The 25,669-nt window shown below is 46.3% G+C and overlaps 1 protein-coding gene across 1 annotated transcript in view; it reads right to left on the bottom strand.

The window, feature by feature from the left end:
• Window positions 1–510: 510 nt before the first annotated feature.
• The window catches only part of ADAM19 (ADAM metallopeptidase domain 19), a 34,518-nt gene continuing 9,359 nt past the window's right edge, over window positions 511–25,669 (bottom strand). Inside the window, exons 3-22 of the mRNA XM_087754041.1 lie at window positions 22,250–22,328; window positions 21,122–21,198; window positions 19,159–19,351; window positions 18,722–18,787; window positions 17,466–17,537; window positions 16,472–16,638; window positions 15,247–15,331; window positions 14,860–14,999; window positions 13,052–13,229; window positions 12,275–12,364; window positions 10,828–11,023; window positions 10,438–10,546; window positions 9,704–9,908; window positions 9,051–9,131; window positions 7,832–7,940; window positions 7,594–7,729; window positions 7,299–7,365; window positions 6,525–6,740; window positions 3,894–4,040; window positions 511–3,120 (exon numbers count right to left, since the gene is read on the bottom strand). Of these exons, the coding sequence (XP_087610167.1) occupies window positions 3,049–3,120; window positions 3,894–4,040; window positions 6,525–6,740; window positions 7,299–7,365; window positions 7,594–7,729; window positions 7,832–7,940; window positions 9,051–9,131; window positions 9,704–9,908; window positions 10,438–10,546; window positions 10,828–11,023; window positions 12,275–12,364; window positions 13,052–13,229; window positions 14,860–14,999; window positions 15,247–15,331; window positions 16,472–16,638; window positions 17,466–17,537; window positions 18,722–18,787; window positions 19,159–19,351; window positions 21,122–21,198; window positions 22,250–22,328 (2,485 nt within the window). The 3' untranslated portion in view covers window positions 511–3,048. The remainder of the gene's footprint in view (window positions 3,121–3,893; window positions 4,041–6,524; window positions 6,741–7,298; window positions 7,366–7,593; window positions 7,730–7,831; window positions 7,941–9,050; window positions 9,132–9,703; window positions 9,909–10,437; window positions 10,547–10,827; window positions 11,024–12,274; window positions 12,365–13,051; window positions 13,230–14,859; window positions 15,000–15,246; window positions 15,332–16,471; window positions 16,639–17,465; window positions 17,538–18,721; window positions 18,788–19,158; window positions 19,352–21,121; window positions 21,199–22,249; window positions 22,329–25,669) is intronic.

Raw genomic sequence — 25,669 nt, 5'->3', positions numbered from 1 at the left:
TTCCAAGCTGGCTCGGTCCGGAGGCAGCTCTGGCTGGGTTAACCTGGACCACAACGCACAGATGCTGACCAGGTTTTACCTGGGCCTGAGCGTCGCTGAGCACACGCAACTGGGGGCTGGGGGGGGGGAGAGGAATATGCAATCTCTTATTTTAATAACATTTCAGTACTTTTTTTTTTTTGCAATGTGGAAAGGGAAATAAAGGCTTTTTCTAAAAAAAAAAAAAAAAAAAAAAAAAGCTTTGAAGGTGGATCTGAAAGTTTTTAATGATTTCTCTGATCTTATTGGTGTAGCCCAAAAAGGATGAACAGGCTGAAGGACAGCCGAGTACAGGAGAAAGAGCATCTGGGGAAGAGAGTAAAACAGCAGCGACCTCCTTTGGTAGCAGAAAATAATCCAAGTAATTCACTCTAGCTTTGTTTTTGGCGTCCTAACTGGTGTAACGCTTTATGCATTTTATTTTATACATAGATTGTAAACGGGACTCATCCTTCTCACTGCCTAGAACTGCATTTCATAAAAGCCATTCCTCCAGTTATCCTGCCATCTCCGAACAAACGCCACACATAAAGATTTGAACCAAGGTAACGAAATAGCACACAGTGACAGAATATTTGTTAATGACAATTGACAAATTTATTAAAACGAGGCAAAAGGCACAATGAATTGCATTCTTCAAGTATTTGCATAGATGCACCAAGAGCATTATTGTAAACCATTAATATGTGGGCACAGGAGAAGGTGAGATGTATTTTGGTATATGTTCTCCCAAGTAAAATTATCTTTCAAAAAAATCAGGTTTTACCATCTTTTACTCCTCCTGCAGTTCCCCTATTCTCTTTCACTCAACTTGCACACATATGAAAATTTAAAAGGACTTACTTAAAACTACCTTTTGGTGTCTTTATGATATCCCAGCAATCAAGTTTTCCATTAGGGTTTGGGCACATCCAGTTGTTCTCTGAATTTTGTGTGTCTGGGGGGGGGGGGGGGGGCATTTTTTAAGAGCTCGATCCCATGCTAACATGAAACGCAATGATAATATTCTTAGTGCTTTTTGATGGCCATTTGATGAAGACCAGGGGTTGTAGCAGAAGTATGCTGCTGTCTTCAGGGAGGGCTCAGATGTCGGATCAAATTCTTGTGGTTGAATCTGTGCTACTACAGTGTATTTACAGTAGGTGCCCAGCTCACTGCTCTACCTGCGAGCAGTAAAACATGCCATTATATAGGCGCATTAGCTGCACCCCAAGAAAGAACAGATTTGGGGGCTGTTTGAATATAGGTTGTTTATGTGTAATATAATCCAGCTATAGAAAAAGACATATAAAGATTAGAAAGCTGATGTCTTTCATTTGCCATCCCTTATTTCAGAGAGAAGTAGTTTAGGTTGGTGTGTTTTCCAGGCATACAGAAGGTAAGAAAAGGTCCAAAACGATCAAGATAAGGAATAATCAACCAGAAATTCAAGACACACCATGTGTACTGTTTCCTTGTGGAGAAAGAGGTAGTAAAGTTGCAAAAACGAGTGTGGTTTAAGTCATCCTACAGATATACTCTACATATAACTACAAATTTAATGAGTGCTCAGGGTTTATCTGGTTTTTTTCAACTAGTAGAGCTTAGGGAAAGAGAACCATCAGACGAGACTTTTTTTTTATGCCAATAATACAGTTTCTCACATGTGCAGCAGCAATCGCACTGTTTGAGGATTTGTCTGTAATAAATCAGACACAACAGAACTGTTGTAACCATAGCTCCAGAATTCCCTGTGTTCTCCTAGGAAATCATTTCAAGGAAAAAAAAAAAAATTGGCATAACAAAAGGTCTTAATTTAAAATCCTGAGAAAAACGTACAAAAGCCCAAACTATTAAGACAAAAATAAAACCAAATTCATAAGGGAGGGTCCTCAGGGTCAGAACCATCAGCTGCTTAAAGTGCACACAGACAGCTCTCTCCATCCACGTCCTGGAGAAAAAACCTGGAGTAAATGAGCTGCCCTACAAAAGCACCATATGTTATATTAATATTTCTGTTGTTTTACCACCTGGGCAATTTTAAGGTAGGTTTCTCACTGGTATGGGGAGCAGACAGCCCATGCTGAACTACTGCTCAGCACAGACCGATGCCTGAGGAGACACGTGCAAAAGCATCTACTGATTATCCACGGTACCGTATGCTGGAGAGGAGGCTTCAGCACTGGCGTTTGCTGAGTCTCCTTCTGGCCATTTGCTCTGTTATCTTGGCCAGGGAGTTTCCCTGTCGTACCTTGACTGTGTCCCAGTGACACGGAGGAGAGCGCACGGGCCACGCTGGGGATGCTGTCAGGTCTTCCAGCACTGAGGCAAGACAAGCGAGTGCTGGAGGACAGACAGGTTGCAGTGCTCTTGCTGAAGATGGTTATATGGGGAAAAGAATTAATCTGCTCTATTAAAGCTAATCAAAATCCATGGCGACCCACAAATTATTTTAACCAGGAATATTTCCATGGTTTGCTCCCTGTTGTGGCCCCACTTGCCACCCACTGTAAACTGAGAATAAGCTGAAGGAAGTTATCAGTGGTTGCCTTCTGATCTCCCAGGAGGCAGCGGTTTCTGTATAGCACCAACGTATGCTCCTGCAGCTGCGTGGATGGGCTGAGGAAGCCAACAGGGCTGGGTCTTACATGAAAGCCCATCAGGGCCAGCACCTGCACTCACAGCTTGTTCTCCCTGGTAACAATTAAATAACCGATTAAAAACACGTGAAGCCCCCATCACCCCATCCCTGCATTGGATATTGCACAATAACATTTAAATACCATACAAACAAGTCATCCCTATCTGGAAAAGGCTATCAGTAGAGGGTTGAGTTCAGCTTGGCATGTACCAGTGCAGTTCCTGGAGGCTCTCCTGCCAAGCCTGACTGCAACTTACTGAGTCAGATACAAAACAGGTGAGGCTAGAGGAGAGGAACCGAGACACTGGCTGGGGCTGTGAATGCTTTTTTGGGTGATGAAGACCATCCAGTCCCCTGTGAAGGTCAGAGCCAGCCAGGAACAGGCTGCTTCATGAGTGCCCACAGGCGCCCGGCTGTCCCACTTTCAAGCCGTTCGCTGCTCCAGCTGTCCCGACACCATTCTGGGCAAGATGGAAAATGGAGAAAAGAGGGGTGAGCACTGATGAAAGAGCAAACTCTGCCCACTCCCTCCCCTGGAGCTGATGTTACAGCGGGCTAGAGGAAGCCTGTCTTCGTTCTCATGCATTCACACCCTAATGCGTCACATAGGAAACTCTCCCACCAGGATCACAATGAAGTTCATGCAGTTTTTTCCATTTTTCACAGCTGGCCTCAAGTATGTTGTTGGCTGGAGACAACACCTGTGGTGTGTGGAGTGGAGGTGTTTTGTGTTAAGGGGTCCAGCTTGCAGGGAGCTGAGCTCAGCAACTCAAAGTCCCTTACTAATGGTCCTTAAGGACAATTTTGGGAAATGATCCCTGCAGAGAAAGCATCTCCTTAGCCGTGGCTAGAGGGGGTTTCTGTCCCTTACTGGGGTCCTCATGTCTCGTGTGGACCTTCTTGTTTTGCTGCTCTTCACTAACCATTCTGGGTCACACACACCTTGGCTGCTCAGCCCACTCACACAAATGTTTTATCTGGGGAAGTGCTCAGGCATGTGGAGGACTGAATTAACTGTTTTGCTTAACCCAGTAAATGCTTAATAAGGAACAGGTAAAAACAGGGGCCCCTCCAATAAAGGCAACCAACCCAACAGTGTTTTTGTTTCCACACACCCAGGCTGTGCCTGAAGGTGTTTGCAGTATGATAGCAAGGTTACTCCCTTCAGAGCAGTTTTATTCCCTGGTAATAAGATGCCGCTGCTGTGCTTCCCATCACCGTGCTCAGTGCCTACCTCTGCCGCAGGCTGGAGTCGTCCTGGGTTTCTGGTGTGCGCAGGAGGCAGCGAGATGGCAGGGCTGTTCCCTGGCCAGGCTCTGGGTCTGGCTGGGACAGGATTAGCTGGCAGAGCTCTTTGGGGTGGCCGGGGCCTAGAAATATCCTACACAAAAATGAAACAGTGTTGAACTCTCAGCCTGGAGAGATGCCCAGACTGAAAACAGAGATAATACTTTTAATTTTTTGTAAGTCTGAGACAGCAGATGGGGTATGTGGCTGCACACCTCAAGCTCTCTGATTTGGAGTTAGCCCCAGGGATATTACAATCTAATGGCCGCACGATGAAAAACAGGAGAAACCTTATAGACTGGACAGCAGTCCCCATCACAACTCAGCCTGTAGCATCCCTGCCCGAGACAAAGGACTGAAGGGACACAGGTAAAACCATGCTTGCAAAGACCTCTCCCTCTCCAAAGCAAGGAGGAAGCGCAGGTGGCTGCCACTACGGCTTATCGTGTTACGCAGGTGGTCAGTGGTTTTCAACACGTAGAGTTTTTCACTTCCCAGGTTTCATGAAGACCAGATGACCTTAGGCTGCTGGGCAGCTGGCTCCAAACCAAGGACAACCAAACAGGGTAACAGGGTTACCTTGCTCTGCCTCCTAAACGGAGCTGCAGGCTGAAAGCACGGCATATTCTGGCTGCTAGAGGATCCAGAAGTTTTAAGCTGTGAATTTTGCAAGTAATAGGGAAGCTATGTTCCAGAGCCTTTTAATTGGACACATTATTGATGCACTTACAGTTGGAAGCAAGTTCCACACACATACACTCACTATATGATTGCCCATACGATGCCTGTAAACCTATATACGTGTATATACGTGTGCCCATACAAACACGCACAGCCCTGCACCCACCTACAATCAGTTATTACTTTGTTTGTGCTCACAGCTGTCCCTAATAGGATACTCAGAGCATTATCTTTTCCATTCGCCTAACGAATTTCAGTGTAAAGCATGCCCCTGGGGAGAAGTTACCCACACAAGAACTAATTGCCTGTTGTTGCTTAGTCTCTGTGCTAAGTCGCTGGCTTACAGGTGTTGATTTAATAAACACAGCTGCACTCACAACTTGGAGGGCACCCAAAAACCCTGCAGTCTCCTCAGACTATGCATAAACGCGATGCTCGACAGCTGCATCAGCCGACGCTTGGGGATCTATCGCTCTCCAAGGACCTTGCCCTGTGACTGCAGGAAGGACAAGGCAGACTAAATCCCACCGACCGCCGGGTCCAAAGAGCTCCTATAGGAATAGCAAGAGAGCAAATCTGGCAGATGCTGTAAATGTCTAGGAAGGACACTGACACTAGCAAACAGTGAAATTAATTATTTCCCCTGTACCTTCTACGTCTTGTGGCTCTCCTCCAACCCAGAAACGGCAAGGTTTCTTTTGGAAATCCTAGGAAAAGTGTTCCACCTAGCAGGTCTGACCGAGATAAAGAGACTGGATGAGTTGGGGGGGGGACACAACGGAGGCTGTGGGGAACTTGTCAACAACCAGCTGGGAAGGATACCTATTCCTTATTGACTACAGGCAGCTTCCTGCTTTTGTTTTAGTTTTCTTTCCTGCTGAAGTGCCGGCTGTTCACAGGAACAATGGAGCTAGAAACAAATCCCATTCACTAAAATATTTTGGGTTTGTTTTCTTCTATATCCTTCAGAGAGAGACTGCCTGGGAACCAGCCTCCTGCTATCCCCTATAGCTGAGCCCTTTTAGCTTCTTTGCTGGCCCTAACCTAATAAAGCTAGTAGGGAAATATTTTGGTAAAATGGGTTTAAATCAGTCTGAATGATTTGCCATCTTTTCCATAAGAATGTGGGGTCTGTACTAAGCTTAGAACAAAACTGCCAGCAAAAGAAGTAAATCAATACCCTTTCCTTATAACCCTCGAAATAACCTCATGGCTAGGATGCTCATGTAAGATAGGGTCAGTCTGGGTTAAGCCTAATGTTTCCTATGCAACATGCTAAAGGTCCCATTTCTGCTCCACATCAAAATTTGGCTGCGGCTGCTGAGGCTTTACTCCAGGAATGGCCAAATGGCCAAATGCGAGATTCCATTCCATTTGGATCCATTTGGGATGATCCCCAAGGAATGGAGACCCTGTACTCAGTACTGAACCTCAGACTTATCACTGACTGGTAATCTCAGAAAGGCTTGTTTCCAGGAGATAAAATTACACAAATAGTAAGAGGAGCTATGCTGGGCTTGCTTAGGGAAAAATCTGTACAGTCCTTTCATTCCTGGCAAGTTATCTATTTGATTTGCAGCTGAAAAATGTTTAGATGATCTTGGTAAAGTGAATGCTGCTTTGTGATCCAAGCTACCTGACTTCAGGTCCAGGTCAGAGGTATCAGAGGACCTGAGTTAAGAGTAATTGTGCTTGATAGTGTCCAGCATGGTCACAGTCAGCTACAGTACAAAGCAAGGAGGACCACCGGGAATTGTCCTGTGGCGAGATGGAGCACGCACCAGCGAGCAGGGTAACTCCGACACCCCCCCCCAGGGTTAGAGAGGCTTCACCAGCCTCACTGAGAACAAACCTTGCCATCAAACCGCATCTGCAGGACAGCGGCACGACTCCATACCTGAGAGACGGGGGGTTTGGGAGCAGGAGGCGCTGGCCTGCTCGGGGGTGTCCGCCGGGCAACGTCCTTTGCAGGTGCTGGCTGCGCTGGCCCGGCGGGCTGCCCCACGCCGCAGCTGTAGCCAGTGGAGAAGGCAGACGGCTGCTGCGTGTTTGTTCGGAGCCCTGGAGCTTGCTGGGGAGGAGGTTTCGATGGGATTTCAGGGAAGCCAATCGCCTGTGCAGAAGACCCACAAATCCCAGGAGTTAGGCACTTCCACTTCAAACCACCTTTTTACTCTCTGCTATGCTTTTGAGGATCTGCATGAGGTCTTTGAGCCACACAGTAGAAAATATTGCCTGCAACACCGGTATGTGCTGTATATGTCTAGTAGGCATTGATTAGATAGACTGGGACAATTTGGGATCGTGAGGCAGAAATGGGAATCAAGAGAACAGAGTAATTCAGGCATTATCATTATAAGTGATGCTTGCAAATAAACCCAGTGTTTGCAATTTCTGCAGTTTTGAGAGGGGGATGTGACAGAAGAGGATCTATCAGGAGACACAAGCGGCCACAAAGGCATGGTCAAATCCCAGCTCCTACCTCTAAGGAAATGGCTAGAAACAGATGCTATATTCAGCTCCCACTGACTTTCAGCAATGGGGGATGTCTGCCTTTTTCCCACGCTTTGATAAATCCACTCCCTAACTGCAGTGTGAGAGGGAACCACATCCCACATCTCAGGGCGGCTGCCTCTCTCCCTGGGGAGGTGGAAGGTGACCTTGCCCCTACCTTCCTCTGCTCCTGGGGGGTTTTCAACTTGAAGGCAGGGTTTGCGTGCCCAGTTCCAGAGGTGTCACTGACAATGAGAGAAAGAAAAGGGTGTTATTTCCTTTATACATTTTCTCCTTTTTCTTCGCTGTATTTTCCATTATATTTTAGCTGAAGTAAAAAAATGAGAACCAAATACTGACGATGCCAACAAACCAATTTAGTTATATTCCTCACAGCCTTTGCAATTTCTCTTCCATCCTGGCACTGAAAGGAGGTGGATGCAAGTAGACAAGGCACAGCACTGACAATTTACCTGAACTGCGGGGTCTTCTTTAGAGAACAGATGGCAAATTTATTCCAGCATTTCAGATAATAGAATAAAAACATGAGTCCAGTGAGAAGGAGGATGGGAGCCAGGACTGCGAGAGTTATCACGACCGCTGAAGGGCCTGAGGGCAAGAAAGTAGAGTTAGTTAAATGGAAAACTCTCTGCTCCCAACCTAACTCAAGGCCTTCTGAAGTGCCACCATAGCAGAGTTGGTCCCACTCACCTTCGGGCATGGGGGGACCACTGTCCAAGCTTCCTCCCCTCCCCTGCTTGTTGCAAAATGGGGGGGCCCACCCCTGGTTGCAGTGGCAGTTCTTGTTGTTATTGCAGACCTGGGGGGGAAAGACTCGGAGACTTTAGTGCCAGCTCCTAAAGGACCTGCAAGCTAAAAAAAATTAAGCCCTTGCTGGATAAAACACTAAAGAAACTCTTATTGGCATAAATAGGGAGTTAAGTGCCTGGAAACATTTTCTTTTCAGGGAGTGAAAGTGCCTTTTATTTCCTCAAAAATTCTCCCTTTCTCCAAAAGACAAGGGTTCTTCAGCTGAAGTGTCACTAACCTGGAATCAGGAGAAAAGCAGCATTTAGAAATGCCTTTCCCTTGTTCTTATCTCTAAACCGAAGGACACTGAGTCTTCCCTTCCATCCAGTGAAGATTTCTTGTTGTTTAGGTTTATTGCTTAGCCCATTGCTATTTGTTGTATCATCTAGGCAGTCCCTGGAGCGGGGGCTGATCCCTCTGATTAGGGATGTCCTGTGCTAATTGTAGTGTTTAATTTGATTCTGTGGAATAGCTGACAATCACTTCCTACAGCTTCATGGATCATAAGAAATGAAGCAGACCGGGAATGAAAGAGCAGGGTGAGCTCCTTTCCTTGCCGGGTACATCATGGAACCTCCCAAGCTGCTCAGGGAGGCACACACTGCTGCATGCTGCTGTATTTACCACTCCTCTCCATTGCCTAACTGGAACATACGGATGGAGAGATGCTGATGTTTTGTGCCAGAAACATCAGCAAAAGGTATAAAAAATTCTCACCAGCCCTTTCTTGCCATCCCCTGGGGGCACAGCAGATCACAGTTTGGGATAAACTGTTCTAAACAGGACTTTTTGCTATGGTTTTCCCTCAGTAAGTCTGATTTTTTTTTTATTCAATATAAACTGGGCCCAGAAGATTTTTCTGTAAGATTACCCCTTCTTGCTTTTCATTCATTGCAATTCATATCCCTCCTGTAGACCTCCTTAAATCCTATGTCAAAGGGACACTCACGGACCAGAAAATGCATCAAACATGACAGCAACGTACAAATTAATAATCAAGAAGCAGAAATCCAGAGCGAACCTAAGCACGGTATCAGAACTGAGCTGAACAACCATCCACAGATGAATGGCAGCCCATCCTGCTTCAATCTGAAATGGAGGTGAAAAGGAAGACACCTACTCCATGCCCGTGGCACTTCTTGTTACAGCTTTCAGAATCAAAGATGATGGATGTGTTCTGGCAGCGTCCCTCAAAGCAAACCTGCAGAGAAAGGATCCAAAAACTCAGCGTTAGCTCTTTGGGCTATGTACCATATTACTGCCTTGTGTTATTTTGTGACTTGCAAGGTCCCAGACACCTTGGCAATACAAGAAATACCATGGACAGAACAACAGGCTGTGAAGTTAACCTGGTTCCCAAGTAAATATTTAATCACTACCCTAAATCCCAGCTAATGCACATCAGTGAGCTCAGAAGTCAATAACTTGGCCATGCCCATGTGGAAAGTCTGGGGAGGAGCTCTCAGGTGTCTTGATTTCTAATTGTGTGTCTCACCTCTAAGCAAGACAACCTCAACCAGTTAGTGAATCCCAAATTTAGCACTGGCCCTGGACTTCATCTGGCAAAGACTTAAGGTATGGCCTTTGGTGTGTATTCTTCCATTGCTTCTCAGAAGCCTCCAAGAAATTATTTTTCTAACAAATATAAAAATCCCCTGAAAAAGCATTAGACATAAGAAATTAATGGCTTGATAACCACAGAGAGCTTTCTACCAGATGGAAAAGTGATACCCTGAACCTCCCCCAAACCATTACAGGCAGGACTGTACCTACATGATGGCTCCCACATTTTGTTCCCGTCAACACCAATCCAGGATCCAGCATCTCCTTTTCTTCACTCTCAGATCTGTACACATGGGTCCCTCGGCACCTCAGCTGCGTCCTCTGCATGCGGATAGTTGTGTCTATGGCCACCGCATTGGACTGCAGGGGTTTGGAAGCAGAGCTCTGGCACTGGATCTTCCCACATTTAGCATCTCTGATTTCAAAGGAAAGGCTAAAGTGATTATTTCTGGCTTGCTGAATGTTTTGAAGGCATCAGCTCTACATGTAAGTTAAAGCAGCAGTGTTGAGTCATTGTTCAATGGCAAAAGAGCAAGCACCTCCCAAGAGCTAGCCCAAGCAACAGTGTCTGATGGGTACTGATGGTACCATTTCACTGTCCCCACAGGTAGGCCAGCCTCAACAAAATCACAGATAAGACTAAGAAGTTTTTGCCTCAGTTAAAAAGCTACATTTTAGCTTACAGATTTGAAAATCCTCTCTTCCGTTGCTTTGAAAAAATATCAACTAGATGTTTTAAAAAGCAAAAGGCAGGGAAAATGGTAAACTTAAAGCTTCAGTCGTAAGGAGTCTAAGTTCAACAAGGATGCAGCTGGTTTCCCAGGAGGCAGAGGGAGGGAATAAAACCAAAGCATGGATCAGTTTTATCTAGTGGCCCATAATTTTATAATATATAAAAGCATCTTCTCCAATGAGCAACTCTTGGATGCCACTCTGCTTTCTACCTCATCTCACACTTCCTGTAGTTGCCGTAGATGTCCTTCCCACAGTTCCCGTAGATGTCTCCAGCAGCATTAACCTTCTCAAAACAGGCGTCTGGTGCTGGCCTTGCTCCTGCATGGAAGAGACTCACGTGGCTGATTCCTGTGGAGCCTGGCAGCCCATCTCACCCCACGCCAACCACTCCGTTGTTCTTTTTCTGGGATGCTTTGAGCATGGGAAATTTTTGCTGCCTCCTCCAAGCGAGCAAGGCAGGAGAAAAGGCTCCTCAGACTTTGCCACTGATAACAGGTATGGAAGGTACTACTGCCTTACAGAGGGTAAATAATAGCAGGATGCCACATAATATTGCCTGTTCAAAGGACAACGTATGTTTCTGCAAGTAGTGTCCTTACCAGGCCCCCACAGCTGCAAGCACTGGTCTTTATACGTGAGACACATGCCACTGTAGCAATAGGCCTTTCCTCCGTCGCAGGAAGCCCCATCGATTTGGTAAGAGTTGGCGGGGCAAAACGGTGACTCGCCAGTGCAGTATTCTGGGAGGTCGCAGAGTCCTGATCTTTCCCTGCAGAGAGCTCCCGGAGACATCAGCTAAAAAGAGACAAAGGGAAAAAAATGGAATTATTGCTTGCCTCCTTTATGGTTTCATGTCTGCACAATGTCTCCTTGTAGATAAGAAAAAAATCTCGCGTGCATCTCTTCACCCATCTTGTCTTAGGTTTTTTTGAGGTCAGCAGTGATCCAAATGACTCTGTAACTTCATTAAGTAGGTGAGCTGTGTAGAATCAAATTCATGACTGGATCCCTTCCCTAAGTAGCGATGAGGTCATGCACAGAAAATAAGGCTGCCAGATCTCAAGCGGACACTGATCCATCTCCCTCTACCCTAGGGTACGACCTGATTTACCTAAACCCTTTCCAACAGATGTTTGTGTAATCCATTCTTAAAACCCTCGCTGTTTGTTTCAGTGTTTGCCTGTCATTTCTGCTGGAGACATTTTCCTAATGCGTAACTTATGTCTCCCTTGCTTACGAGTTTACCCAGTTCATTCTTGTCCTGTCCTCCATGGACATGGAGAACAGAAGGGCATACACAGTTACATCTAGGAGGTTTTTCCAAGTCTCTTGTGAAAGGAGCGAGTTCAGGTGGATTCCCGGAAAATTATTTTCCACATGCTCAGGATAGGTCAGTAAGAGCACGCAGTCAATGTGCATACACAAAAATGAGCTTAAGAGAAATGTTTACCTATGTTTATTTTTGAGTTAATTTGTTGTCAGAACTTGAGATCTTTGGCTCCAAAATCAAAAACACATTTTAACCAGCCTCTATAAGGAAAGCTGAGATTTAAAATGATAGCGGTCACACGCATACAATCCTCTTGGCTAGCGTTTCTTCAGCAAGCACCTGGGCTAAAGGTATTCAACTGCATCCCAGAAAGGAGGGTTCGGAGCAAAGATAGCATCCAGCCTAATCCTGGAGGAAGCGTTTGCTCTAAAAGCCCTGTCTAGATTTCTTCTAGAGCCAAAGGAGAGAAATATTTATTCTGATTCATCCCATCCCTAACTGTTTAAGAGAGGCAGTGTGACTTCATTCCAGTAGCATTCACAGCTCATCTCAAGTTATCACAGGAGTCAATTAAATTAGTCAGCCAGAAGAAAGGACCCCACTAGTCTGATTGCACTCATAGCTGTTGTACCTAAAAATCAGACCATGTTGCTTGCAGGTGAGGAGCTGAACTCCACATTTGGCTGTGTTTGCTCCCCTTTCCCCTCCATTTTTCAGCCTCACACTTCCACCACCATTATTCCCTCTCCTCTCTTAGGAAAACCCAGAGATCCCACCTTGCACTGATGACAGCAGCTGCCATGGGCACATTCAGCACCCAGCTTCAGGGAGCAGGTGCTGGCGTCGCAGCAGGGGTTATTGCATTCCTGGAAGACAGCGAGATGCAGCAGAGTTTACAAGACACATGCTCAAGACGAGAAAGTGCCAGAGCATCGAAGTGTGAGGCTGGCACTAATCTGTTCTCGTACATGACGAATTACAGGCGAATAAAGTAGCAGCCTTCCTTCCACAACATGTTCATGGTACCCAGCATGTGCTGAATTACAGTACTGCATAATTGTATCCTATGTCGGACTGACTGGATACTATAGGTTGTGCTCATTACATCTAGTGAGTCTGGGCTGCTGGTTCCAGCTCCCGTTTGTCTTATTAGTCCAAGTATGGATTTGGAGATGTGAGATGCAGTGCTAAGAGAAGTCCCATCCTTATCGAGAATGGAGCTGTAGGTAAGTGAACTTATATATGAAACTGCAACATCCAAGATCACTTTTTCGTTTCTTTTTTAAATTAAGTTTTCATCACCTCTGTTCAACCATGGATTACACCATCCTCGAGTTCTGGGATGCGTTGTACTACATACTGTGAATTTAGTAAGACGTGATACTTTACAACCTTGATTTACATTGCATATACACTTACATACAGGGAAGGTATCCATTTTTTTCTGCACAAACAAAAGCTGTTTACATATCATATAACTGTATTTGCAAAATACATAATAAAATCATTGTGTCCCACTAAACCCCAAATGGTTGGATCTGAACAATGGTTACCTCCACCTCTCCACAGTCACACTCCTCCCCCTCTTCCAAGTAGCCATTTCCACATTTCTTCCCACCATACATGTTTTTGGTATCCGGCATATTGGAGAGACACATTCCTCCACCAGACTGCAGATACTTCTCCAGCTCTTTTCTATTGCACTGGTTGAACACCTTGGGGAATGGGTGCCTGAATATGGACAGTGTAGAAAAACATCATGACAGATCTGGGCAATGGTTTAGAGAACTAAAAATGAGCACACACAAATCCTGACAAGTGCCAAAGGACACAGGTTCGTCTCTGAAGTCTCTGAAATTGTGCAAAAGTGGATCGTGAGTGTGTGTCTGTGTGTGTGTGTATGTGTTCAAAATCAGACCCGTCTGGACTACATTAGAGAATAACGTGATTGCACTGCAAGACTGTCTAGAAATATAATGGCCTTAAAAAACAAACTTTATTGAAACAAAATATGTTGCGTTAGACTTCACTTTGTCAGCTGGCAAATGTGGCTGTCCTTACCTGCTCAATACTGAAACTGTGGCTTATTCCTAACTCTACCTGAACAAGCCTAAGAATCCAGCCCTCGGACTGTGAAAAACTGCTTGCGAATTTAACTGATAAAAATAACGTTTCCTTTTTCCTATCTACTGCCTCGTTGCAGTGGAAATGGATATTTTCTGTTACATGAATTATTAATTTTGTTGCTACAATGCTTCAACCTATGCACTCTATTCATGACCATGCATGCGTGAGTGTATGTTGTGTATTGCACACTCTACCTGCATGCCAATATGTTTCCACTTCTCACCTAAATGTTTTTCCTTATTTGGGGGAAATCATTCACATAAAAGAAGGTATCTAATGGAGACAATTTTGTTAAAAACTGCTAAACCCCAAGGAGGAAGACTTGAGGAAACAGGGAATGTGGCTTTAAGTGAACGGGTTGAGCTGACATTTTCACATGACTGAAATATGGAAGCTGTTGTGGTTCCTCATCCAAAATGAGCTCTGGAATTCCTGTGGGTTTCCAGAGTCACTCTTGCTTCCCCTTTCTCTCAAAGCCAGCTATTTCTTCCCTTTTAAACACAGGCTTTCTGTGGCTCACTGAAACCAAAACGTATTCCTAAGACAACAAGCAGTCGATCTGGTTGTGTATCTTCTGACTTAGAAATATAATGCTGCTGCTGTGACTTTTAATAAAATCAGTTCTTTCCTGAAACAATCCTTTTTCCTCTCTTTACCGCATTGTAACGCACATTATCTTTTGCACGAGATGCTTTAGAAACCCTATCAACTATCTATCTACGCATCTTGTGTGTAATACAGAAAAGAAACCCACATAAACCTCTACATGCCAAGGTCACACATGTTCTGGTCACCCCTCGTTTCTCTGTACTTGCTGGCAATAGGCAGTCCAGGTTTTGCAGAACGGTGTGTGTATATGCATTGAACTTGCTTTGGGGTGATGGATCATTTGGTAGGGCACAGTGGGAAGCACAAACTCAGAGATGAGGGGTTAGAGGCGTCCTGAGACAGTCTCTCAGGACAGAAGACAGGAAAATTTCCCTTTTTACCAGACAGTTTAAATGCTGCCAGGTCCCTACCTTATCTCAGGCAGGAATAAGTTCACTGGGAATTCAGCAAATTGCTACTGATACATGAGCCAAGGTTTGCCCAGCAGTATTTTCTCCATAAACACACTGGCTCCAATGGGCAGCAACAGACCACCTTCAGTCTGCATTTCTAGCTCTTACTCCACCAAGACTCTTGTAACGAAGCCCTTTGCATTTCTCCATGAGACCCCGTAAGATGAACTCACCCAGTTGCAGAAGCCATGATGCAGCCTCCATCTTCTGCAGGGGTAGTACAGCAGCCAGCTGAATCATGATTCATGCCAAAATTGTGTCCCATCTCATGGGCAATGGTAGCAGCAACACCAATGGCATTATCAGAGTGATCCTGTGCAAGGTTAAAGAGGCACATCAGCATTTTACCTGTGCCTGTCCTGTGCACCTCTGAGTCAATGGGGTAAGTAGCACTTCTCATTACTACATGCAGAAAACATCTACTGAAGGTATTCCTGCCTCTGAACAGGTGAGCTAGAGGCCTCCAAGGGAAATATTTTCTTCCTGGACTTTAGGAGGCATCTCTTCTACATATTCACTGCTGGCAAGAAACATCATATTAGGTATTAGCAATTACTTACCATGTTTACTCCTCCTGACTGGAAATCGGAGCACATGGCCATCACGGGAGCCAAGCCTACTGTGGTACCTTGGAAGGGCACGCCCCTAAAATCAACCCAGAAAGACCATGAAATGGCACCAAGGCACTTGAGAAGGCAAGGCAGAGAAATGCATCCTGCAGTCCACAGCTTTATACATATACACAGTGCCACGTGAAGACATTTTCTTTAGTAATACCTTCAAGTACAGGACATTATAGCAGAGCTACAAAACCTTAAGACCTATTTTTCTTGGACTACTACTTTGTTTTATGGGCCAACCAGCCAATCCTATTTTTTATAATGGTCTGGTGACAAAAAGTACTCTCCCAGAGCTTTGCAATAAGCACAGAAAAGACTATTTCTGGATCCTTAGTTGGGTACTGTTTTGAATTTTTTATTTTAACTTAGGGCTACTATTTGCCGGCTTGGGATCCAGGGACCTGACAGAGTACTAGATAACGCCTTTGAGGTGCAGCCACACCCGGCTCCTGCCTGGCGAGCTGGAATTCTGCACCGTCCCTGCCAGCATGTCTGAAATGGGAGCCTTGGAAATTGTGCTCAGGACATGACTAGCTGAAGGTGAAATACAGTAATGTTAAACAGAAACAAACAAACAAATAAAACAAGGGAAAAGGCATTGCATCTCTGCATTTCAGTCCTACAGGTTTCTCCTCTGACTCACCACTGTTTACTGGTGGATGAATTACTATAGGAGAGGTAAGAAGGTCTAAGAGGTACTGCAAATTTTTCTTCCAATGACATCTCCATTGCTGGCCATAGCTACTGGCCCTAATGAGATCAGTAGGATGAGTCACAGATCATCAGCTAGCTCCCTGTGTCTCAAAGGGATGAGTTAGGAACAAATGCCTTCTGCAAAGGGCTTAGCTCCCCCGACAGGTCTTGCTTATGGTTCAGATTTTCTTGAAATTCTACATGTAGCTGTGACAGATCACGTGCAGCCGCCTGTGATACGCGCACACAATAAAGCTGATGCACTTTGGTGCTTGTGTATTGAGACTGCCGCGTAGCCTGGGACCTCCACTTTTCCTAAGGTGATTGTGCTCCAGGTACCAGAGCTGAATGCTGGCTGAGAGGCCACTACATAAATCTGCTGAAACTTAGAACGATATAATCTCACATACTGATTTCTCATCCACCCAAACTACTTGTCAGAAACAGGTTATTTCAGGAGAAATAAACCCACGTGATTAGTTGGGCATTATCATGTTTTCTGTGCACTCGCTCCTTGCTACTCCAGGCCAGAAAGGACTTCAGGGTGGAGTAGGGGTTCTCGGTTACATCGCATTTATTCCAGTTACTCCAGATCTCCAGCCCCACCAAGGCAATCCGGATATTCAGGGATCTGTAAAACTAAGATACAGGAAGGAAAAGAGATGACAAAATGAGCACCACTAATTTATTTTACTGTCTTTTAAATCTTGTATATAAACCCTGCTAAATGCTACTACGGATACACGTGTCCAGAGAAGACGTTCTCTCTGGAAATGCATTGCAACTTAGCACGGCAGATCTGCACAGAGGAATGTGCACCACGCACAAACCTACACTCAATTGAAATAGAGATGCTGAACTTTCATTTTTAAATGAATGACAGAGAGATAATCTAGAAAAAAAAAAAAAAAAGACTGGAAACTGAGATCATGTTTCTATATGTCAAAATTCCTGAAAACAGGAAGGAAATAATCTGCTGCCCACATCAAATACAAACAGGACAAGTCTTCATGGACGGGGGGACGAAGGGAGCGGTGGAAGGAGTTTAAGGAGAGAAGGAAGTGAGTAGATCTGAAAAGTTGTGACATTTACTTCAGCAGCAGTGGGTACCACTGCAAGGATGATGTCTGAAGGCTTCTTCCACCTCTACTTGTCAAGATTTCTATTATTTGAAGTAAATACTTTGTCAAAAAGCAGTATTTAGGTAACACAGTTAATACAGAGATGTATTAAAACAGAGAGATGCTCACGCGTGCTCCAAGGTAAGGAATGGGGATTCTCCCACCCTGCCCCAACATCCAACAACAGAATTGTTTGCCAGATGCTCTCCACTCCCCAAGTCACTGGGGAGAACTGTTGAAACATTATTCTCTCTCCCAAGAAGGCAGTCTTCCTCTTTCACAATTAATTCTCATAATTCATGATTTGGACTTTGCTTTCCTCAGCTCACGCACACCTGATCTCACCTTATCTACGTAATTAGCAGCCTCCACTAATTTAAGCCTTGTTGCTTCAACGTTGAAGTGATGCTTCTGAAACTGAACAACATGAACATGTCAGGCAGCACAAAGGCAACTTGGAAGAGCTGAAATGTGTTAAAACAAGTCGCATTACTCTGGGAATAAGAAGGTAACTGTCAGGTGAAGCCTACTGTAGCACTCATCCCATCTCACGCACCCAACAAATGGAGGATGCATATCACTCATTCAACGAATTTGCCTATTTAAACCACCTGGCAATTAACGAGTTAATTTTAGCAAACTGTTTGATTCAAGGAACTAAAGCTGCATAATCTTTAGATTTTTGTTTAACAGACAACAAAACCTGGGACTTTTCTTCTAGCAAGGGAGACAGTAAATGCAGTAAGGGCAGTTAACGACGACACTGCAAGGGTGTCTACCCCAGCTTGACTAATGAAATGGTGAACAACATATGGCAGTTCCTGGGTATGTTGTGTTTTCTCATAGTTTCCCTGGTATCCTGCTGCCTAATAGAGACGGCTGAAATAGGTTCTGCCTCTTTAGTTTTGTTCAGAATAAATTATAGCCCGGAGCACTACATGGCTTTCACTATTGGAGTTTCAAGTTGTAAATAATGAATAGGACCAGCCTGACTCCTGTCTGTGCTGGAGATTAGATGATCAGCAAAACACTGCGCAGTTTGCACTGTCAGTAAGTACGTCTGGTGTGCTGTCCATGCTGGGGACAGGGGAGGGATTGCTGACTTCACTGGGTCTCTTCCAGCCCTATTTATGATCTAGAGCCTTGAAAATGTCTGTTTATATATCTGCTACCAGCTCAGAGCAGAGGATAATCACCATTATCTTCTCTAGAGATTAAGTGTATTGCAGAGTTACAAGCACATTGTTCCTGGAAACCCCAAGTCACCCTGGCCTGAAGGCAGTCTCTCCCATTGATAACCAGGGCCGACCACCAGTACCTTGGGAGGCGAGAACTGACACCCAACCTTAGTCCTTCAACCAAATCGCAACCTGCATCTCTCCCCCGGCCAACAGTGACTGACAGTGGCAGCAGAGGAGTCATGGCTGCTAGGACAAAAGTGACCAAGACCGAGCTGTCCCTGTCTGCTAGCCGGGGTAGGACCATCGGGATGGCAAGAGGAAACCCCCCCAGCTGCCCTTCCTACCCCAGGAGATGCTGCAGGTGGGATGCTCACTCTGGGCACGGTGCTCAGTTGGTATAAACATCATCCCTTTTCTTACCTCTGCATAATCAGCCACGAGCAGAAGCTCCACGTATTTTGTAGCCTGCAGAGTCTCCCGTTTCACCTGTGGCAGCAGCAACACAGGTTATTTCCCCAATATCCACGAAGAAACTCTTTGCAAAACATATGTACAGGCCATTTTTCCCAGTTTGTTTTTCACTGGCCATTCACCCCACCCCATCACACAACAGGGACCTCCAGATGTGATTGAGTGATAGCAACCAAGCGTCACAAGTCAGTTTAGCTACAGCAAGTGCCCATATGCCTGTCCTCAGCCCACCCATTTGTTCATGTATCGGATGCACAAATCCGTGCGGGAACAGCTGCCTCCCAGATTCCTCACACTACATAACGGTCCCCAACACTCATTTATTTCCCTGCTGGAGCCACTATTTGGCAACCAGCAGCCATGGACCCAGTTTGAGCCCTGCTCACCCTCTGGCGAGGTGGTTTCATCCCAGTTGTGAAGTCCCTGAGCCAGTCTTGGGCTGCGTCCCCAGTACCCTGGTAGCCACAGGCTCCTCTCTGCAACCTGAGGTCATCCAACCTGTAGATCAAGTGCTGGTTTGGGCTGTCGGGAACCGGCTCTAAGATATAGCTGGAATTGCTGCTCAATACGATAAGTCCTCTGGTGAAACGGGAAGCAATAAGAGGGAAAGTTAATTACTATCACAGCAACCGGAGACAAATGCTTCTTCTGCTGCTGAGTTCCCATCTGACCCTGGCCAGGCACTGATCCTTACCAGGCCATTCAGTTCATTAATAAAAAGGATGGGAATATTTTGAGTTCAGAGCGGGGAATCGCTGAGCTTGCCTATATTAAAATCTATTCAGCAGGCCTCAGACATTCAATTAAGGGGCTATTGGAGCATGTGCTGCAATGATGCTAACCTGAGAAGTGCTTATTTTTTTTAAAGTACAGCTTTTTCTCTAGGGGCAGTGGAAACTTTTCAACCAATTCAGGAAATTTCTCTTAAAAAGAACTGACCCAGAAAACGTGAAGACTTTGTTTGTCAACAGAAAAAAACACAGTTCTCTCTGGGACTTGCGCATAGCCACATGGTTCTGGTTTTCTCAATGAGCACGTTACAGCCAGGAGAGCTGGAAATCTCCTGTGTTTGATGCCCACTAGAAGATGTGTGGCTCGACGGGCAGCACGCCTCCCTGCAAAGGCTCAGAGTGAAAACAGCTCCCATGCCTTCCTGGCAATCAGAAAATGATGTCAAGGAGTTGCCAGCACACCGCTGACAGCTCCGGGGTGCAGGAACGCTACCCTGTGTGCACGCCAAGGAGACATCTCTACCTCCTCTGCAGCTAGGAAGGCAGAGCCTAGGAAAACGCAGGCTGGCAGAAGCAAGGCAAACCTGTGACTACTTTTGCTTTTGGATTATTTATTGTAAACCACAGGTGGCTGCACTGTCCTGTTTATCTCACTGGGCTCTTTGGCCTGTGCTACATTCACTTAAGACATCTCAGGTTTGCTTTGGCAGGGACTGTTTCCCGGCTGGAGCCGGTCCCATCAGCACAGCTTCCAATCCGCGCTCGAGAGCAGATGACCACTAATATCAATAAAGCCCATGTGGTGTTTGGGAAACAAAACTCTGAGCTGGTGTAAATGAATGCAGCTCCTTGGTCACCACAAGCCATTTCTTTTACTCCTGGTGAGGATACAGACCATCCTTTCCTGCCAAAGACTCCATTACTACCAAAGCGAAGGTTTTAAATGCATAACACACACAACCCCAGCACCACCCAGGAAGAAAGCAGAGAGCAGGGCTGACAACCCGGGAGGAAGTTCAGACTTAAAGACTTTGCCCCAAAACACAAACAAAAACTTGCCAGTTATAGAAGACTGGGAGAAGGAGCTGGTTTCTGTGTTAGAGTATTGGGCTGGGACGTTGCGAGTCCTGTCCCTGTCTCTGCAAGGGATGCAGCCCTGAGTCACTAACAAGAGTCTTTTGCTCCAATGGACCTGTGAGTTAAACTCACTCAGTGCATGAGTCCACGTTGCCAGCACAAAGCGGGAAGGAGTCTAGGAGCTGGCTAGGGGGCCATGGTTACTAAGAATCGTAGAATCATTTAGGTTGGAAAAGACCTTTAAGATCATCAAGTCCAACCATTAACCTAGCATTGCCAAGTCCACTACTAAACCATGTCCCTAAGCACCACATCTACATGTCTTTTAATATATAAAATATTATATATATATAAAATATAATGATACCCAAATTTCTGCGTTTCCCCCGACATGCTCCCTTTTATGCCCAGGACCCTTGGCTGGGCGGTATTTGCGAACAGGTCTATCTGCCCAGAAAGAAGGCAACCCGGCTGCTGGGGAGCCGAGCTTGAGGAGCTGTGCAGAGGCATTCCCGCAGCTCCGGCATCACCAGGCACTTACCGTAGCCCTCTGCATGTGCTGAGCGTGACGCTGGAGTGCTCCCAGCCCCTCACGACCCCATGGTAAAAGCAGTGGTCCTGGAAAGCAGAGGGGAGCAGGGTTGGCAATGCAGTTTGGGGATGGACGTATGCTATATTTAGGCATCCCTGAGTCCCATGTGAGTGCTGCCGATACTCTGGTAATTGTTCTCTTTCCACTGCATTTGGCAGTTGACTATCATAACTAAATCTCTGTGATGCTGCATCGAAACATGGCCTTTCAGCTGTCATGCCTGGCCTGTGCGAATGCATCAAACGGCTCCTTGTTGCCAGTAAAAATTAAGAGCTTTGAATCCCTAAGGAAGCAACTCAGATGGCTGCAGCATTAAGGCCGATCCCAAGCTTTCTGCCTGTAATGGGAGCTGCCTCTCGATGGCAGCTGGCCCTGGGTCAGGCCCCAAGGGACGCGCCTTCAGCCCCAGAGAGGGTGACGCCACGGGCAGTGGGGAAGTCCCCGTCTGGGGGCTGCAGGCAAGACAAAGGCAGCCTCTGGCAGGGACAAGGAGGCTTTGGGGCAGAAACGCCAACATATTCATCACATCCCTTCTCCTTGCCCCGGAGCAGTATCAGTAAAGATGATCTCATGGAGTTTTTATCTCTTATTTTTGCATCGCAACCAATGCACATCTTTGTGCCACTGCAGCAGAGAGTCAGCCAAGGCCTGCGTGAGATCAGGAATTCGTGGGATTTTTACTGAACAGGAGCCAGCTTACCCGGGCTGGTTTTCCCAAAGGCTGGGAACGTCCCCAGCATGGAGTACCCGGTGGCAAAACTAAAAGCAAGAGGATGAGCAGCGGGAGGAATAAATGATTCCCCAGCACCCAGAGAGAGGGAAGCGATGCTGGAGGCTGACCTGGGCTCTCATATCAGAGCTTGGGCAAAACAGTAAGACGTTTTTACCATTGCTGGGGGATGGAGACGCTTTCTTTCTGGAACCCCCCAGGTCAGAAAGTCAGACTGCCCTCCCCTTCAGCTTAAAGCAGACCCATGGCCTTGAAGACAGGCTCTGGAGAAAGGTCACCCACTTCTCCAGGCCCCCTCCCTGGTCTCCCCTCCACGCCACGGGAGGGAAAGCGCTCTCTGCACTCACCGTGTGGGGCAGAGAGGTGGTCTGGGGTTGTCCAGTCTGGCTGTAATGAGTCTCAGTGTAGTTTGGTGCAAAGAGCTTTCTGCAGATACATGGAGAGGGAAAGAAAATTAAAAAAAAAAAAAAAAAAACAAAAAACCCAAAACCCAAGACAATAAGACCTTTCTTTAGACCTGGATTTCTGTTTCCTAGTTGTGCTAGGATCAGCACTTTCCGCCTGCGAGGCACTTGTTAACATGCTGGCCTCAGGGAGGCAGCGGCTAATGGCTTTCTGGTGGCACAGGAGCCATCCTGGCTGCTGCAGGACCGGTGCTGCAGGCTGTGCTTCCCTGTGCAGAGCGCGCTGGGGTGGCAGAGGGTCAGAAGGTGGACATAGAGTTGACCTTGCCACATCCATCTATCTGCTGCCCTGGCAGGAGCTGAGCACTTCTCGTGGAGCACACCCATTTCTGAAAGGGCGCAGAGAGCCATCTTCCTAAGTGCTCTTTCAAGCCATTTATTGCATTAAAATAATAAAGGAGAGCGTATCCCTGAGTTCGATCAGGCGCCAAGATCCTCTTCCAAGTGAACAATTCAATTTTTACATGAGGACTTAAAAAAAACCCTGGAAACTCAACATCGTCGTCCTCCCTTAACGGGTGCAAGTCTCTGAGCAGTTTCCGTTACTACTGCAAAGTCATGCCCCAGATATGCTGGGATTAGATTCAGCGCACCAAGCCAGTGTACCAAGCACAGCACAGGCCAGTTCAGGACACATCTGGGCACTGGAGTGAGTTCTCAGCTCAAATCCAGACTCTCTCCAGTGCCCCAATCTGAGCACAATTATAAACCAATCTCCATCTGCATTTCAACATCTGCCCAGAAGCCAGTTCACATCTTTGTCCTAGGAAAATGCTGATTCTCCAATTTGAATTTGTTTGTGTCATCCTCATATAGACAATATTCTCCCTGTCTTCAGCCCAGGATCAGACCAGAAGTCTATAAAAGGCGCTCCTGTGCACTGAATAGTAAGCGTTTTGATTTGGTTCCAGAGGAAACAGCCTTCCCCTTCTTTTTAAACATCTGCATTTGCTAAACAGTGATGTAAAAAAGTACAGCAAGTCAAAATCTGGGCCAAACCAAGAAGGTCATATCCTGTGTCCATCTCAGCAGCAGTAAAATGTAGGTTTAAAGCAACGGCCTCACTTCCAAAAACTTGGAGAAGGATCACAGAATATGCCCCATCTATGAAACAGGCTTCTGCAGCAACCCCGCGGTGCTGCCGGGCCACCGACGCGCCACGCTTGCCACGCCACGAGGATGCCACGTGCATCCTGGGCAGCACGGTACCAGCAACACTGCAGCTGCACTTCAGTCCTGCATCCCTGTTTAATGCATTGCATGCACCAGATTTTTGAACTATGACCTGCAAGACAGCAAGAAAGAGAAAGTTTTCTTCTTTTCTTTGCTTGATTTCTTTAGGCTGGATAAAGAAACCTACATCAAAAGCAAAACCAAAGATTTTTCCATCTGTCTTGGGTTTTGGTATGTGGCACTCAGGTCTAATCCACCTTGAAAGCCTCTGTTTGAATAAGGGATTTGGTGCTTGTGATATCTAATTAAATTTGGACAGAGCAACACGAAAGACAACCTTTTATCAGCATGTTTGAAAGTGCTTCCCCCATCCACCACCCAAAGACACCTGAACAAGTACCAATGGCTTAGTGTCAGACAAAACTGTGTGCCACTGTTGTATTTGACAGCATTTGATGTCGGGAATACAACAGCTTTTATCTCCACTTTCAAAGTTCTTTGTAGCCCAGGAAAGCTCATTTTGCTTCTTTCTGATGTGTTAATTCTCATCACTAGATCCTGCCGGTGATCAGAAGGCGAGATTGCTGCGTTCAGCTATCTCGGGTCTGTAAACTGAAGATAAGCCCAGGAGCACCATCCCACAGAACATAACTCCCTTCGTCTCCCTGACTGCAGTAGCTTGCTCAGCACGAGGCTGCAAGAAACAAATGTTTAATCAACAGATTGCATTAACTCGCAGGAAATTGCCTTGAGCAATGTGCTCTGGCAGGTATCTGGTCTGTGTTAGAGACTGTCATCTCGAGAGCAGACACTAAACCAGTGTGCATCTGCCCAGTGCTACTAAAGCCAGAATTAGACACCAGCCCATGGATTCCAGTAGCTGAGGCTTGCACAGCCCACTTGTTTCATTCCCAAACAAGCACGCTTATGTTTTCTTCCTGCTCCTTTATTCTTGGAAAGCATTCACTATGAATAGCTATTTTATCTTTCTTCCAGCATCTACCATAAGACTCCTCAGTGCTTTGACTCCTGCCCAGCCCCACGGCGCTGCTGCCCAGCCCCGGTGCCGAGCCAGGCCGTGCTGAGCACCAGAGCCTGGCACACCACGTTGCAGGGCACAGGATGATGCCACACAACACATGGCGTGCGCACATCTCTTCCTACCTGCAGGATCAAGCCCCTTCTAGTGTGGATTAAGGAGCTGAGAGGTCTGCCTGAATTTTTAGGGATACTTATGCAGCTGCTGAGCTCAAAGCATGCATCATCTGGCCAAGTGGTGCCATGTTACTACTATCTACCCTCCCTCCACCAGTTGACTCCTGTCCTTCATTGTAGTCTCCCTGTGAATCATCCAGCTTCTTATTCTGAGCTGAAACACTCCTTTTTTTGAAGACCCTTCCCTGCCTTAACGCAGGGGAGCCCTGGGGCTCTTGCAGCACTGCTGAGAAGGGCTATCACAGTGCATTGCGTGGTGTGCGGTGGGGAGGGCAGTGAGGAAAGAGGAAAAACAACAGGACATCTTGCAACACCCTTGGGGTGCTATCTCACTTCAGAGCCCGTGAAAGCTCATTCCCAGCCCAGCTTACTTCCTCAGCTACCATCAAGCTTCCCACCAAACTGTAATAAATAGAAAAGAAGCCGGCTTTCCATCTCAGAGTACACCAAAGCTATTAGCCAGTCTTGAACCTCTTCTCCACATGCACCAGTTGTTGGATACACAGGGGAGATTAGTGAGACATACCCCAAAACCTTAGCAGTGGCCTTTATCTGCCATCATTTCAGGACAGCATCGCCACCAGGCTGAACGGCTGATTCCAGGGGAGCTCAGCCCTGCAAAGCATTTCCAGAGGAGCACAGAGCTCACCTCCTTGCTGGAGAAGGAAAGCCGGGAAGAAACAGCACTATTTGATCCTCTCTTCTCTGTTACATTTTATGTGTCAGTGACTACCTCTCCAGCAGCTTGAGATGAAGCTGCAAAAGTTTGGACGCAAAATAACATCATTTAAGGGTTTCTGAGATCCAGTCAGGCAGCTGGCAGATTGCTAGCACACATCATCTTCCTAAACGACAGCATGGAGTCCCTCATTAGAGGAGTTATCAGCATGAAGAACTGATGAAGTCAGAGGAGAA

The sequence above is a fragment of the Nipponia nippon genome, unplaced genomic scaffold, assembly GCF_047370975.1.
Source record: "Nipponia nippon isolate SJK-2023a ecotype South Korea unplaced genomic scaffold, ASM4737097v1 scaffold_17, whole genome shotgun sequence".
Taxonomy (NCBI): Eukaryota; Metazoa; Chordata; class Aves; order Pelecaniformes; family Threskiornithidae; genus Nipponia; species Nipponia nippon.
This window is presented reverse-complemented; position numbering and strand designations above follow the sequence as displayed.